We start from the raw sequence: 12,437 nt of genomic DNA, 5'->3' as shown, positions 1-12,437 counted from the left end.
GCTCTCCTTCCAGATGTCTGCGCTCAGTGCTGCAATGTTTGTCTCCATACTTGTCCTCCTCAGCGGCATCGTTTTGTCCTCCATCTCTTTCTGTCTTTCTTTCTATCTCTGTGTCTATAAATAGCCTCTTTGTGAGTTGGAGGTGTTAGTCTCTGCAGTGACGGCACCCGATTCGCATACTTTTGCAGCACAGCCTTTTTATTAACCTTCTCTGTCAGTTGTCTTTTATTTTAGTGTTCCTTCTTTAAAAAAGAGTTCTGTCGACAGCTGGAAAAAGTATTTCTTCTTGAACCCAAGTGCCCAAACGCACTGAGATAAATGATTAAAAGTTTGATAAAGAAGAAGAAGATAATATTTCTTCTGTCAGCTTAGGTTTACGTCCTTTACCGTCAGCTATAGCAGGATAGGTGTTAGGAAGGTGTTAAACAAGGAAAATACGGCTGCCATCTGGACTGTGTGACAAGAAAGAGATTCAGCAAAACAACATATTCGTTTTGATCAGTTCTGTGCAAAATGACTATTTTTAGATGCACTCCTTGAGTTGAGATCAGGGCTTCCTAAAAATGAATATTAATTCTGTGCTATCCACTTCTGGACCAGATTTAATGTGATCTGGTACCTGATTGAAACTTGGACACAATTTGGTGGTGATCCTAATGGAATATCTGGATAAATACAGCTTTCACAGTGACTGCAGATACGATGGACAAACACATGTTCCCACCAGCGTTCAAGCAAACATTGATTTTTTTTTTTTTAATATGTTTACATATCCACTCAAACAAACGTACAAATAGAGCATGAGAACTCACATTCATCTAACGGTCAACATGTCCATTCACACGCCAACATGCCTGGAAACACACACACACACACACACACACACACACACGCACCTAATAAGGGAGAGGCATTGAGGGTTCCATTGAGTAGAGGAGTTTGAGGTCAGGTTCGGGGGTCAACGTTTACGCTGGTCAGAGTTTCCATCAGAGGTGTTCTTCGAAATGATGACAGATTAGTAGAGACAGGCAGGAAAGGAATCACATCTGACATGCTGTGCTAACTTGGTATCATGTTGTCACTGAGACTTGGACACGTTTTCGATCTACGTGTGTGTGTGTGTGCGTGTGTGTGTGTTTGCCAATCCCTCAGCAGTGTTGGACATGCGGTGGACTAATGAGGCACATGTATAGGTACATTTTTTATCATTTCTCCTGGAATAAATCAATGACCATTATACAATCACCTTTATTTGTAGAAATTACAATTAGAAGTTAGTTACACAAGCACAACCTTGAAATGACTGCAGACAGATGACTTTATAGACCATAGCGGAGAACTGATATCTAAATGAATTGACATAAATGCTAAAACATATCAATCTTTTAGTTGAACTCGGATCTATTTAGATGCGTCAGTTGGGAGTTCTTGTGTTCCCAGGCGTTCAACAGGTAAACAGTTGATCGTTCTTATCTCACGATCAGTCACGTGGACATCCTGTTTTCACATGCTACAGTGTTATGAATGGAAGCAGCATGTTTATAATGCAAATGTTAACAACAGCCACGCACCACCCAAGGAGTCGCACCTGTCGGTAAAACTGCCACCCCAACAATAGCCGTGAGTTTGACTTGTGCGCGATGAGAGATTCACGAGTTTGAGCAAACCTATCGGACCGATCCGTCACAAGCTCAGTCAACAAGTCGTAACGTTTCCAAGCAGGGGCATGTGACCTCCATTGTTTTGGAGATTGGCAAACAGAGACACAAATAGACACCGGCTAATAAAAATATCATGAAATGTTATAAATGTGAACCATTTGTCAATTGGCACTTCGTAGCTGGCAGTGTTGAACATGGCCGAGGGTGAGGTTTTACATTCCCTGCTCAGGAGAAGAAGCATAGCAGAAATGTTTTCAGAAGGTGGGGGGCTCAGACGGTTATGTTGGCTTAGACAGAGATGCTTAATTCCCTCTACCCATGATGGCTTTTGAAAAGACGCCCACTCCCGACCTGCGGGGAATGTTGAAAAGCTCTCTTCTGATATGGTGTTTTCAAAATTGCCTGCCAAGTGTCAAAGTGTGTGTGTGTGTGTGTATTCTTTTCATTTTTGTAATCGGAGAAATAAACCATTTCCCCAGACTTTCAGCCACGTATCTAATTTGCTGTTGTTGTTTTGTGTTTTCGGCTCTGTTCTACATGAACAGGTGTGGGAAGTATTTGAAGCTCTGACATGTAGCGTAGTACTCACGCGTCTCTCTCCTCTCTCTCTCTCTTCTGGGGATTTGGGCTTGAATCAAAAAGAAGTATCGCAGTAACGCACATAATCTGCTGCGTGCCTCTATGACAACACGTTGCGGGATTCTCTCCCATCAAAACCCAAATTAATACTTAATGAGAAGCATCAAACTTGAGCAACGCTTCCTCCATACGTCGCACGTTTGCGCCGTATGTCCTTACAGTGGCTTGTTTACAACTAACTCTGGATCTTTCTTAACTTTTTCCTCTCGGCATCAGCTTCACCCCTGTTTTTTTGACCTCGATTAAACCAGGAGCTGATGTAATGTTGGGCTCGTGTGTTTTCATCCCAGCCAGGCAGCGTAGTAGAAACAGTTTTGTTGACTTTGCCCCCTCTTTTTGTGATCGTTCCCTCCAGGAAAGGTTTTCCAGAAATTTCTGTTTTTCTCTCTCCGTTTACAATCTGTGTTTGCGTAGATCCCTGCACCTGCTGAACTCATGCTTGCTTGTACATGTGATTTATTGGAGAACTTGTAAAAATATTTTTTATCCCACTTTTTTTTTTTAACTTCACCAATATTTTACACATGTCATCTTCCTTTACTGAACTGTCACTAAACTATCACATTTTTGGTTGTTGTCCTACGACCTTCAGTGGAAAGACGACTGAACATATTTTTTGCTGCATAACATTTATCTCTAAAACAGGTTATGTAGGCCCATGCCTCTAGTGGTGATAAGTGGTTTGCTATTGTAGAAGCTTATTGTAGCCAGATGTACTTTGTAATGAACTACAATGGTTTCATTCTGCAGTGACAGATTTGTACAATATTGTAATTATCCGCCCTCTCTTCACATGAAAGTGTGCCAGCTATTAAACCAATGAAGAGACAGCTGAAATAACAAGCCCACCTTTCTCCCCCTCTTTAGCGTCAAGCTCAAAATGACTCACAAGTTGGACCTAACTGGGACCTGAAATCACAATTAGAAATGTTTTTGTTTAACTAAATCTAAGGCATGTGGTTCTATGCAGTGTTTTTGTTAGGTTTGGGGGAAAAAGTCAGCTTGGAAACGGGACATTTGAGTTGGTTCAGGACTCGTGTGCACCGCTTGATGTCTTACATGGCCAAACAAAGCGTTGACGCATGGTTCAAAGTTAGGGTTCGCCCACGTTGACGTAGTTTGTGCAAGAAAACGGTGGTCTGCGTTGCCTCAGGGTCAGTTCGCCCACTTGCCATTTTGCTCAATCCTTCATCTTCTCATAGCCACAAAACTAAACCGTGACCAAAAACAAAAAAAAAAAAAACACGAAAGAAGCTGAAAGGAAAACCATTATCCTGAAACTATGATCTAAATCTAAAACCTTGTAGCTAAAACTGAAACTGAAAACTGTGAGACCAAAACTCTGAACTGAACCAAGGCAAAGAAAAAAAACAACAAAAAAAAACATGTTGAACCGTGAGTCTGAAACTGATACAAATAGTTTCATCAACTTGATCAATTTAACCTCCATCAAAATACAAATACAACCAATCACTAGTTTGCGGGATGGCTGGATAAAGTCTCAGTTATATAACCTCTTCCTTCTGCCAGGTTTAGAGCGAACAAAGGTTCTGGGAGAACAATGGATAATGACGTCACTCTCTGAATAAAGGTTGCACCTTTATAGGACTGTCTTTGTTGGACGTTTTAAACACATGGTGTAACGACTGGCTTCAGAAAGCTTTATACCAATGTGTGTGTGAACTGGTGTGGTCTCATTGGTGAGGGCCTGTTGTCATTATCATAGTCATCTTTACAGAGAACGACACTCATTATGGAGATATAATTGTTTAGCCTTTGTCTCAGTTGACAGCTCATTATCTATGGCGTCTTCCCTCCTGTCTTTCTGTATGTTTCCCAACCCACTTCTCCCACACTTCATCGCCTACCACATATTCCGAGCTTCTCTTCTTCTCCTCAGCCATTGGCACTTGTTCAGCTCCTGCTTCCTCCACATCTTAGTTTCCTGATCTTCTGTCTATCCCATATGCTTCCGCCACTTTCCTCCTTCTCTTTTATAATCTCCCCCCCCTTTGGGCTTCTCCCAGAGGCTGGTCTTCCCCTGCATCTTGAATATCCTTGCTACTACACTCCACTTCCTCTGATTATTTTCTGCTGCATGTCTGAGGCAGGTCAACTGGTTAGCAGCGTCCGTCCTGATTTTTCGCGACAAAGGCATCTTGTGTCACTCGTTGATGTAACTGTTAGGCCGACTCAGTCTTTGTGACATTGACATTTGTGCTCTCAGAGAGACGCTTGCTGGAGACAGACGGGTACCTCTGCAGAAACACGACACCCTGTGTGCATATGTGTGGCTCAGTTCATGATGTTCTCACACTTATTGCATCATTGTACCATTCGGTTCTGTTTTTTAAAAAAAATCTTTGCTCATCCTCTTCCAGTATTCTGCTACGTTTGCACTGCTAGGCAGACTATACTGATCAGGGTCCATACAGAGCTTGAACAGGCATTAAATTAAAGTTTCATTCTGTAATCTAGATCTATATTTGTTTCCCTAGACTCTATAGACTAGATTCATGAAGCATCAATCTTTCCTTCAAGTTCTAATTGGACATTTAAAGCCTGATCGCAATCTGCCTTAAAGTCATAGTGAAGTTTGTGTGTTCATATTTAAAAAAGTCTTAAATTTGTTCAACTTTCTTATGTCGCAAGTCTGTGTTTACTAGCACAAAATGCCACGTACACGAATGAAGGGGGGTAAGCGATTGTCGTCTCAAGTTACAGGAAATTAATGGAGAGGGAGCGACATCGCTTCCCGTGTGTCAAACCCTTGTGTCAAACCCTGTAAGAGCAAATTTATCGCCAGTTGGCCGGATGATTGTTTTCACCATTGACTCACTTCTGTTACCAACACATGTGAGGCTAGGCGCACTCGGTGCCAAAACATCTGACGCTAGGTGCTATGGGGGAATGAGGCTGAAAAGGGCGCATATTACTAGAAATACCTATATCTTAATTTTAATATGTTTTGTAGAGGTACGAGTGCATCCAGCTTTTGAAATATTTTGCTGTCGTAACAGGAAAAAAAACTTCAGAGGACAAATATGCCCATTTCCTCTTCCTGTGACCTCACTTCTGTCCTCAGGTCTGCTCTCGGGCCTCCCCCCTGCGCCTCACTTTCTGTTTAGTCACTCAGTCGTTCATTTCAACATCTGTACAAACAACTGAAGGGTTTTACACTTTCTGTGTTTGTGTTAAAGAACTACATAAAGCAAATCTCCTTATGGAGCGGGATTTGCTTCCACTTCTTGAGCTGCACATTCATATCTACCTCAATAATTTTGTTTCTTTTTCTAAGTGCTCATGTGTCCTAGAAAGCATCATAACAAAAAAAAAAAAAACAGCACATTCATTCTGGCATGTCATTCTGGCGTATCATAACAGCGTGAGCGTTGGTACTCGTGGCCTCGACATCTGGAACGAATTGACCTCCAATCCAGCCTGTAACATAACCACAGTCACTCATCGCGGACATTCCCAATGTGTAGACGTCGACCCCGCATAAACACAGAGGTTTTGGCGGCCCGGTCGCCCTGGAGCTGACCCGGCTGTTTCTCGCAAATTATTTCAGTTTCTCTTACGCGTCTCTATCGGTCGGCTGTATCTGTGGAGCCGCTCCGGTTACCCCATCGGAGCCGGAGCCTGAATCCGTTTCCTCCCCTCCGTTTTAAACCGAGCAGCTGCAGAGGAAATATAGGCCAGAGAGCGAGGGGCGGAAAAGGGCAGACGAAGGCTGGGAGAGATGTGGAAGGAGGAAAAGTGATTCACGATATTCAGCGTTGGTGTTTTTGTTCCATCATGTCCTCTCGTCTCCAGTTCAACTCTCTGGTGTGTTGATGGTTACTTCACAGATAGATTTTGTTTCTGTTGACAGTTTTCCAGCACATTGTTGTAAAGCCGTTGTTAGTTTGTGGCAAAAGTAAGACTGCGTTCGTTTAGACACACTATTGGTTACACTCCTCCTCAAGTGGATGTTTCAGAGACGCAGCATAAATATCGAAGACTGTAAATATAGAGGACACAACTTTAATTGCTTACTGATGCTCTCCTCCCTCTGTGGCCATAAATATATGTATTTTTTTTTCTGCAAAACTTCCAACTTGTGTGCCTTCAAAACAAATAAAAGGGTCCCAGGGGTCTAGTTAAGATGTTTATTGTAGCTGTTCTTAAGTCGGATCCAGACTGGGGACATTTATAGTACATCTTCACTGCTAAAATTACAGATAAAACCAGATATGTACATACACTGTATACAGACTTCTTTGTTTCAGATCCGTCGGAATGGATGGTAGAGTGAAACTGCAAGTCTGACGTTTAGGTCAATGCTTATTCGTTTATAAGAATGGTCCAGTCAAAGTCCAAACCTAAATCTAGTTAAGAATCTGTGCCAGGGCTTAAAATGACGTTAGCAGACGCTCTCCGTTTTACAGCCCGTGCTCTCTTTAAAAGATGGAGCCTGCAGAATCTGTGCTTTTTATTTATTAGAGTATTTTCCCTCCTGCAGTCGAAGCTCGTTTCTGGGCTTTCTGCCTCTCAAACTAACCATTTGCATTTTTTTCAGCCGTCACTATTATTCGCCGCCATATACCGCACAGACAAGGTGCAGCTATGAGGTCGGACGCTGATGGCTGCTAATACTTTGCTAAATGAAACTTGAGCAGCGCTGAGCGTTCAGCTTAGGTGTTAATCAGCGGAGCCCTAGATTTAATGGAGTGTAAAAAGATAGCCCACCCAGATTATGCAACAGCCTTATCTGGGACGGTCCTAGTTCCTGTTTTTCCCCCCCATGTTTCCCACCGGTCAGGTCATCAGCTACTGTAGCGGTTTGGAGGTCTTGTCAAAATCCAGCCGTGCACATAAACAACCCCGTTAGAAAACAACACGCAGACATGTGTGTCAGGTTTCCTGGTAATGAACGCCTGCTTGTAGCATCTGTTGGTATTTTCACAGGCTTTAGTCAGGATTTTATCCATGATCCTCCTAGAGTCTCTGGGATGTTTCTTCTAATCTAGCAGCGCTGCAGACTCTCTAAGCTCTTCTGTCATGTTTTTTTTTTTTTTTTTCCTTCTTCTGGCGCTGGATGTTTAGCTCAGTCGGCTGAAGTGGGACTAGACATGATTTAAACCTCTGAGGCATGTCCAGACACTATTGGAACCGCTGCCGGCCAGCAGCATATCATCCACTCTGATCTGTTTGTTTATGATGTGCTAACAGAAAGGCAGGTGGATGTGCACTATTTTAGGAGTTTAACCTTTTGCACTCTTAACTCTTGCACTTGCTTATGCAACACATAAGTACAAACATTTATACTCTGACAAAAAAAAAAACTTGACTTCCTTCTAAGCGCTTAATGTGCAGCCGACTCTCACGCAGCTGAAGCAGTACACCGTGGCCTCCTTCTCGCCAAAAAGGGGTCAAGTCCTTAAAAAGTTCAAAGACTTTGGTGCGTCTAAGGCGGTCAGGGATGGTGATGTATGACAGCCATTTTCATTCAACTGTTTTAAGTCTCAAATTAATCTTTGTTGTAGTTCAAAGTAGATTTTGCAGCTAAGTCAGTCGAATAGAAGCTTGAAAAGTGAGCACCGGGGGTCCGTTATTTCCCTCCCGTTTCAGTTTGCTCTGGACCCAAATGACTGATTAAATGAGCTTAATAACTTGGCTTCCAATCAGAAAAGAAGACATGGTCTGAGTCGCATCAGACTAAACCATGCCAAGGTCGTTTCCTCTTTTTAGACACTGACGATATGGAAGAATTAGAGATTTTTCTTTTGATTTAATTGTGCATTTATAGTTTATCTGTACAGCAGTGTCTTGTAAACTTAAAAAAAGAACATTTCTGCCACAAACTTTCAGCCTCTTTCACCCTTCATTTATCCCCTGTCCCTTCTGAAGAAAAGGATTACCACAGCATTATGCCACCACCACCGTGTCTCACATGGCGGACGGGTGTTCAGGGTGAATGGCGCACCCCGATGTCCTTCTTGACACTTTTCCATAAAGGTCAGATTTACGGCTAATATAGTTGTGCTAATAATTGACACTCCCACCCTAGCTGTGGATTTCTACAGCTCCTCCAAAGTTACCAAGTTACTTGGCTGCCTCACTGGTTATTTCTCTCCCTGTTTAGGTAGCCGGTTGTGTCCTGGTAGGTTTTCTCTTGTGCCATACACACCCTTGTGTTCCTGCTCTTTGTTCACTAATGTTCTCTAGAGCAACATGTTTTATTCAGGGAGATCAAAGTAAAGAGGTACGAATTGAAACTCGCCTCGTATTCATCAGATTTTTGAAACCGTGTGTCATCTTCCCTTCACTTCCTAATATGCTCTCTTGTATCAATAAGATTAGGAATCCCAATAAAACACATGGAGGTTATTGACTATAATGAGAGAAATATTTGAGGTTTGTTTTGTTGCAAAGCGCTGCACTTCTTAAAAAAAGTCTTCCAATGCCTCCATTACTACCTTTAGCGTCAATTTTCAACTCTTGATGGTCGTTCTGGTCATGCGACTATCAGAGCTGCGTTTCCTTTTCTTTGACAAAGGACAGCATTCAAGGCCGCTAATCATTTCACTGAAAACCCTAATGAGTGAGTAAGAGCTTTTAGTCCTGGTTAAATAGATTAGCTCATCTGATTTCAGATCAGTAAGTTAGCTTGGTTTTAGATTGCACCAAAAGGAGACGATTACCAGCGTCAAAGCGCTAAAGATATCTTGAAGCAGTGCTGCAAACTGGAGCTTGGATCTAGAAAATCATTCACTTGAACCTGGCATTTCAGCATTTTGCTCATTAGCTCCTGGAATCGGGATTACTTCAGGTATAATCAGACCCTTTGTGTGCAGCGTACTGTTAAGGATTAACACTTTACACCAGAAGTTTCACTCATTATCTTCAGATTTCCTCTTATTACACCCCGGATCAGGATGACCGGATCGAGCGGGGTCTGAATTTAAATTTTTTTTCCCCCCTTTTATTCTTAGAACCAGAAAAGTGGAAACTAGAAGGCAGAAGTTAGAAAGAAGGGCAAGGGAGATTAAGCGTAACCATCAGAGCAGAGGGAAACGGCTCCGCTGGTGAACGGTTAGTGTGCGTTGTGCAGCCAGGCACTGACTTGAAACAATAGCACACAATGAGTGACAGGCTGGGATGGCGGCCATTGTTAGAAGATGAGTGTTTGTGTTCACGTGGCCTTGTTGTTGTCGCGGTCTGAAGGAATGGTCTTTGTTTGTAGCGTCCGCTGCTGTTCAGGACAACAAAACGGCAAAAAGAAAACCTGATTATATTTGCAAGCATCAGAAAAGCCACTCTTGTTACACTCAAGTGTTTCAGATCATCACATTTTAATATGAAGGATCGCATTAAATCCAAAAAGCTGTTTTTTTAAAATGAGGATTAAGGAGGGGAAAAAAAGCAATCTGGTTAATTTTTGCAAAAAGTAAATTATTTTTGGTTTAGTTTCAACAGCCTCAGCCAGGTCTGATTACTGCCAAATCTGTAGAATAAAGAAATAACTCCAACAGAACTTATCTGACAGCATTAATTGAACTAAAATAATTTCACATCGTGCTCCGATCTAAATAAATTCAAGAAAAGATGGGAAACAAAGCCAATCTGTCAGGAGACAAACCCATTGCAAAGGTCTAAACAACACAAAGTACAGTTTCACTTTTGTCAAAAAAACATGTCAACTGTCCTCAATTGTTGGGAGGGAAATATTCTGTGGACTGATGAGATATTAGTTAATATTTTTGGAAAATGTGCATCTTGGTAAATCATGCATAAACACAGTACTTCATACAGAACATTATGCATACATTCAGGCATGGTGGTGGTAGTGTAATGGTCTGGAAGTGCTTTGCTGCCTGAGGACCTGGTCAACTTGTCATAAATCATCTGCACCTGGGTTGTGATCTGAAGCACATTAACAAACCCACCTCTTTAAAAAAAAAACACCCAAAACAAAAAAAACAATGGCCTAATCAAAGTCTAAAGGTTAAGTGGTAATTGTGGCCGTATATATAGCCGTAATAAATAAAATCATCATTTGAAATCATTTTGTATTTACTCGGGCTATCTTTATTCGACATTAAAATTAGTTTAACGATCTGAAACATTTGCCCATGACGATAAAAGTGAGAAGAGAAGAAATCTGTAAGGACGCCAACACTTTTTGACAGCACTGCACGTCTCACCCCATTTACTAAGGAAAGAAAGCACAGCTTTTCAACCCCATCCAGTCCAGACGCAGATGCACGCTGAAATTTGGCCCCTGTTACTGCAATATGCGGAATGGTGATTGATGGGAAACCAAAAACCATCTAAATGGGAGGCGTGAGGCGGGGAGGAACGGATTGTTGTGACAGCGAAACAAAGGGCGAGTTAGGGGCTCAGAAAGATGGGCTAAAACGGGGTGGGGGGAAATTAAGATCAATGGGACATTCGGGGGATTTGAAAAGAATTTGTGACCAAAACAACTCAGATCTTCATGTGTTGCTTCACTTTTGGCATAAATTGACTTCAATCTCATCACTTTCTCTCCTCTTCTGACTTTTCCTTGAACCTATTCCTCCTCTCTTCAGTCAGTCTTATTCACACCAGATGCTCTCTCACTCTCTCACTCTCTCAGCCTGGCTAACCATAACAAGCTGTGGTGAAGGTCTTGGTTTGTGTGTGCAAGTAAAGCAAAATGTGGGTCTTTTTGTTAACATGTGTAGGTGTGTGTATGCGTGTGTGTGTGTGTGTGCGCGCTGCAGAAGGGGCTGTGCTTTGTTGCAGGGAAGCGTTTCCAGACCGTGGGGGGTCTGAGGAGCGCACCGGGTCTTTGCGCCCCACCATGAGTCTACAACAAGCCAGCTCATTCATGCAGCCAGGATGTGATTAAGATTTACAGGTCCAGATTTTGGAGTAAAAGACTGACTTTCAGAAAAATCTGGGTCAGAGGTGGACCCGATGAAAGCCAAATTGGGTCGGCAACTCGTTCTTGGAGAGCTTGGACCGAAGGTTTACAGTTTGGTACGGCTTTCAAAACAGTTTATGATGCTACATTAGCTGTGGCAGTTAAGGAATAAAGTTTTCCTCTTGCCTTTTATGTCTTGTACTCATAGATTTTTTTATTTTTTTATTTTGCTTTTTCAAAAGATAAAATTTGTAACATTAATTTTTAGAGGTGCAAATGTTGCTTCAAATCAGTGAAACGTATTATAAACAAGGTATGTTTCTGTAAGCAAACCTCAAGGCACTATGATGCACTCAGCCTAAAATCGAATAATTTTATTAAAATGAATTATTTTGTATTTTTTAAAGTTTTTAACAAATTTGAGCTACTGTTTGCCTTTTTTTTTTAGCTAGAACATTTGAGCTATTAAGCCATTTTGTGTTTTTATCATAATAGCTTTTATTTATTAAATAATTTATCCTACTGTTCTTTTTATTTTTACAAGATCTTTTCCATTAATTTTGAGAATATTTTCAATTCATTCGGTTTTGCATGCATTCGGTCTAGTTAATTCACAATAAATCAAGGTTTTGGCAACCAGTTAACAGTCTCCTCTCACCCTTCTTATTTTTTTGGTCTCATGTAAATAGAAGAAAATTGCTCCAATTCCACAAAAACCCTGAGAAACACACTAGTCTTTGGACTCAGATAATCAGATGCAATTATTTGTTCTATATTTAATCTCCCCGGGAGAGAGCCCTTGCAGCCATTACCCCTGAACTCTCGGCTATTTTGTTATTATTTGCTCGAGTCCTGGTTGTACCGTGAGAGAATAGCTGTTTGCTGGCACACGTAGCAAAGCGGTCAGCTGTAGCCTCGGCCCATCTGCCGCTAGGATCGCTGCTCTCGCTGGTTGGGTGTGCGACGGCCCAGAGACGGGCAGAGCGGCTGATCGCAGAGTGCTAAAACTCAGCGGGACATCCAGACCTACATGAGCTGATCAGTGGGTATCGGCTTTCTGCTCCTCTGCAGGAAACGGCATAATACTGTAACTGTGCAGATTGCGTTTCTGCCAGCCTCTCTGCCTGTTTGCTTGTTTGTCGGGCTGTCTGTGCTCGTTCTCTCTCTCTGTGTGTGTGTGTGTGTGTGTGTGTGTGTGTGTGTGTGTGTGTGTGTGTGTGTGTGTGTGTGTGTGTGTGTGTGTG

At 42.1% G+C, this 12,437-nt stretch overlaps 1 protein-coding gene across 1 annotated transcript in view; it reads left to right on the top strand.

The window, feature by feature from the left end:
* Positions 1–9,313, top strand: part of LOC103459278 (serine/threonine-protein kinase WNK1-like) — a 34,206-nt gene extending 24,893 nt beyond the window's left edge. The window contains exon 3 of the mRNA XM_008400723.2: positions 9,278–9,313. Coding sequence (XP_008398945.1) covers positions 9,278–9,298 — 21 coding nt within the window. The 3' untranslated portion in view covers positions 9,299–9,313. The remainder of the gene's footprint in view (positions 1–9,277) is intronic.
* Positions 9,314–12,437: the final 3,124 nt, after the last annotated feature.

This window comes from Poecilia reticulata, linkage group LG23 (assembly GCF_000633615.1).
Source record: "Poecilia reticulata strain Guanapo linkage group LG23, Guppy_female_1.0+MT, whole genome shotgun sequence".
Lineage (NCBI taxonomy): Eukaryota > Metazoa > Chordata > Actinopteri > Cyprinodontiformes > Poeciliidae > Poecilia > Poecilia reticulata.
The sequence above is the reverse complement of the archived record's forward strand: the minus strand, read 5'-3'. Positions and strand labels throughout refer to the sequence as shown.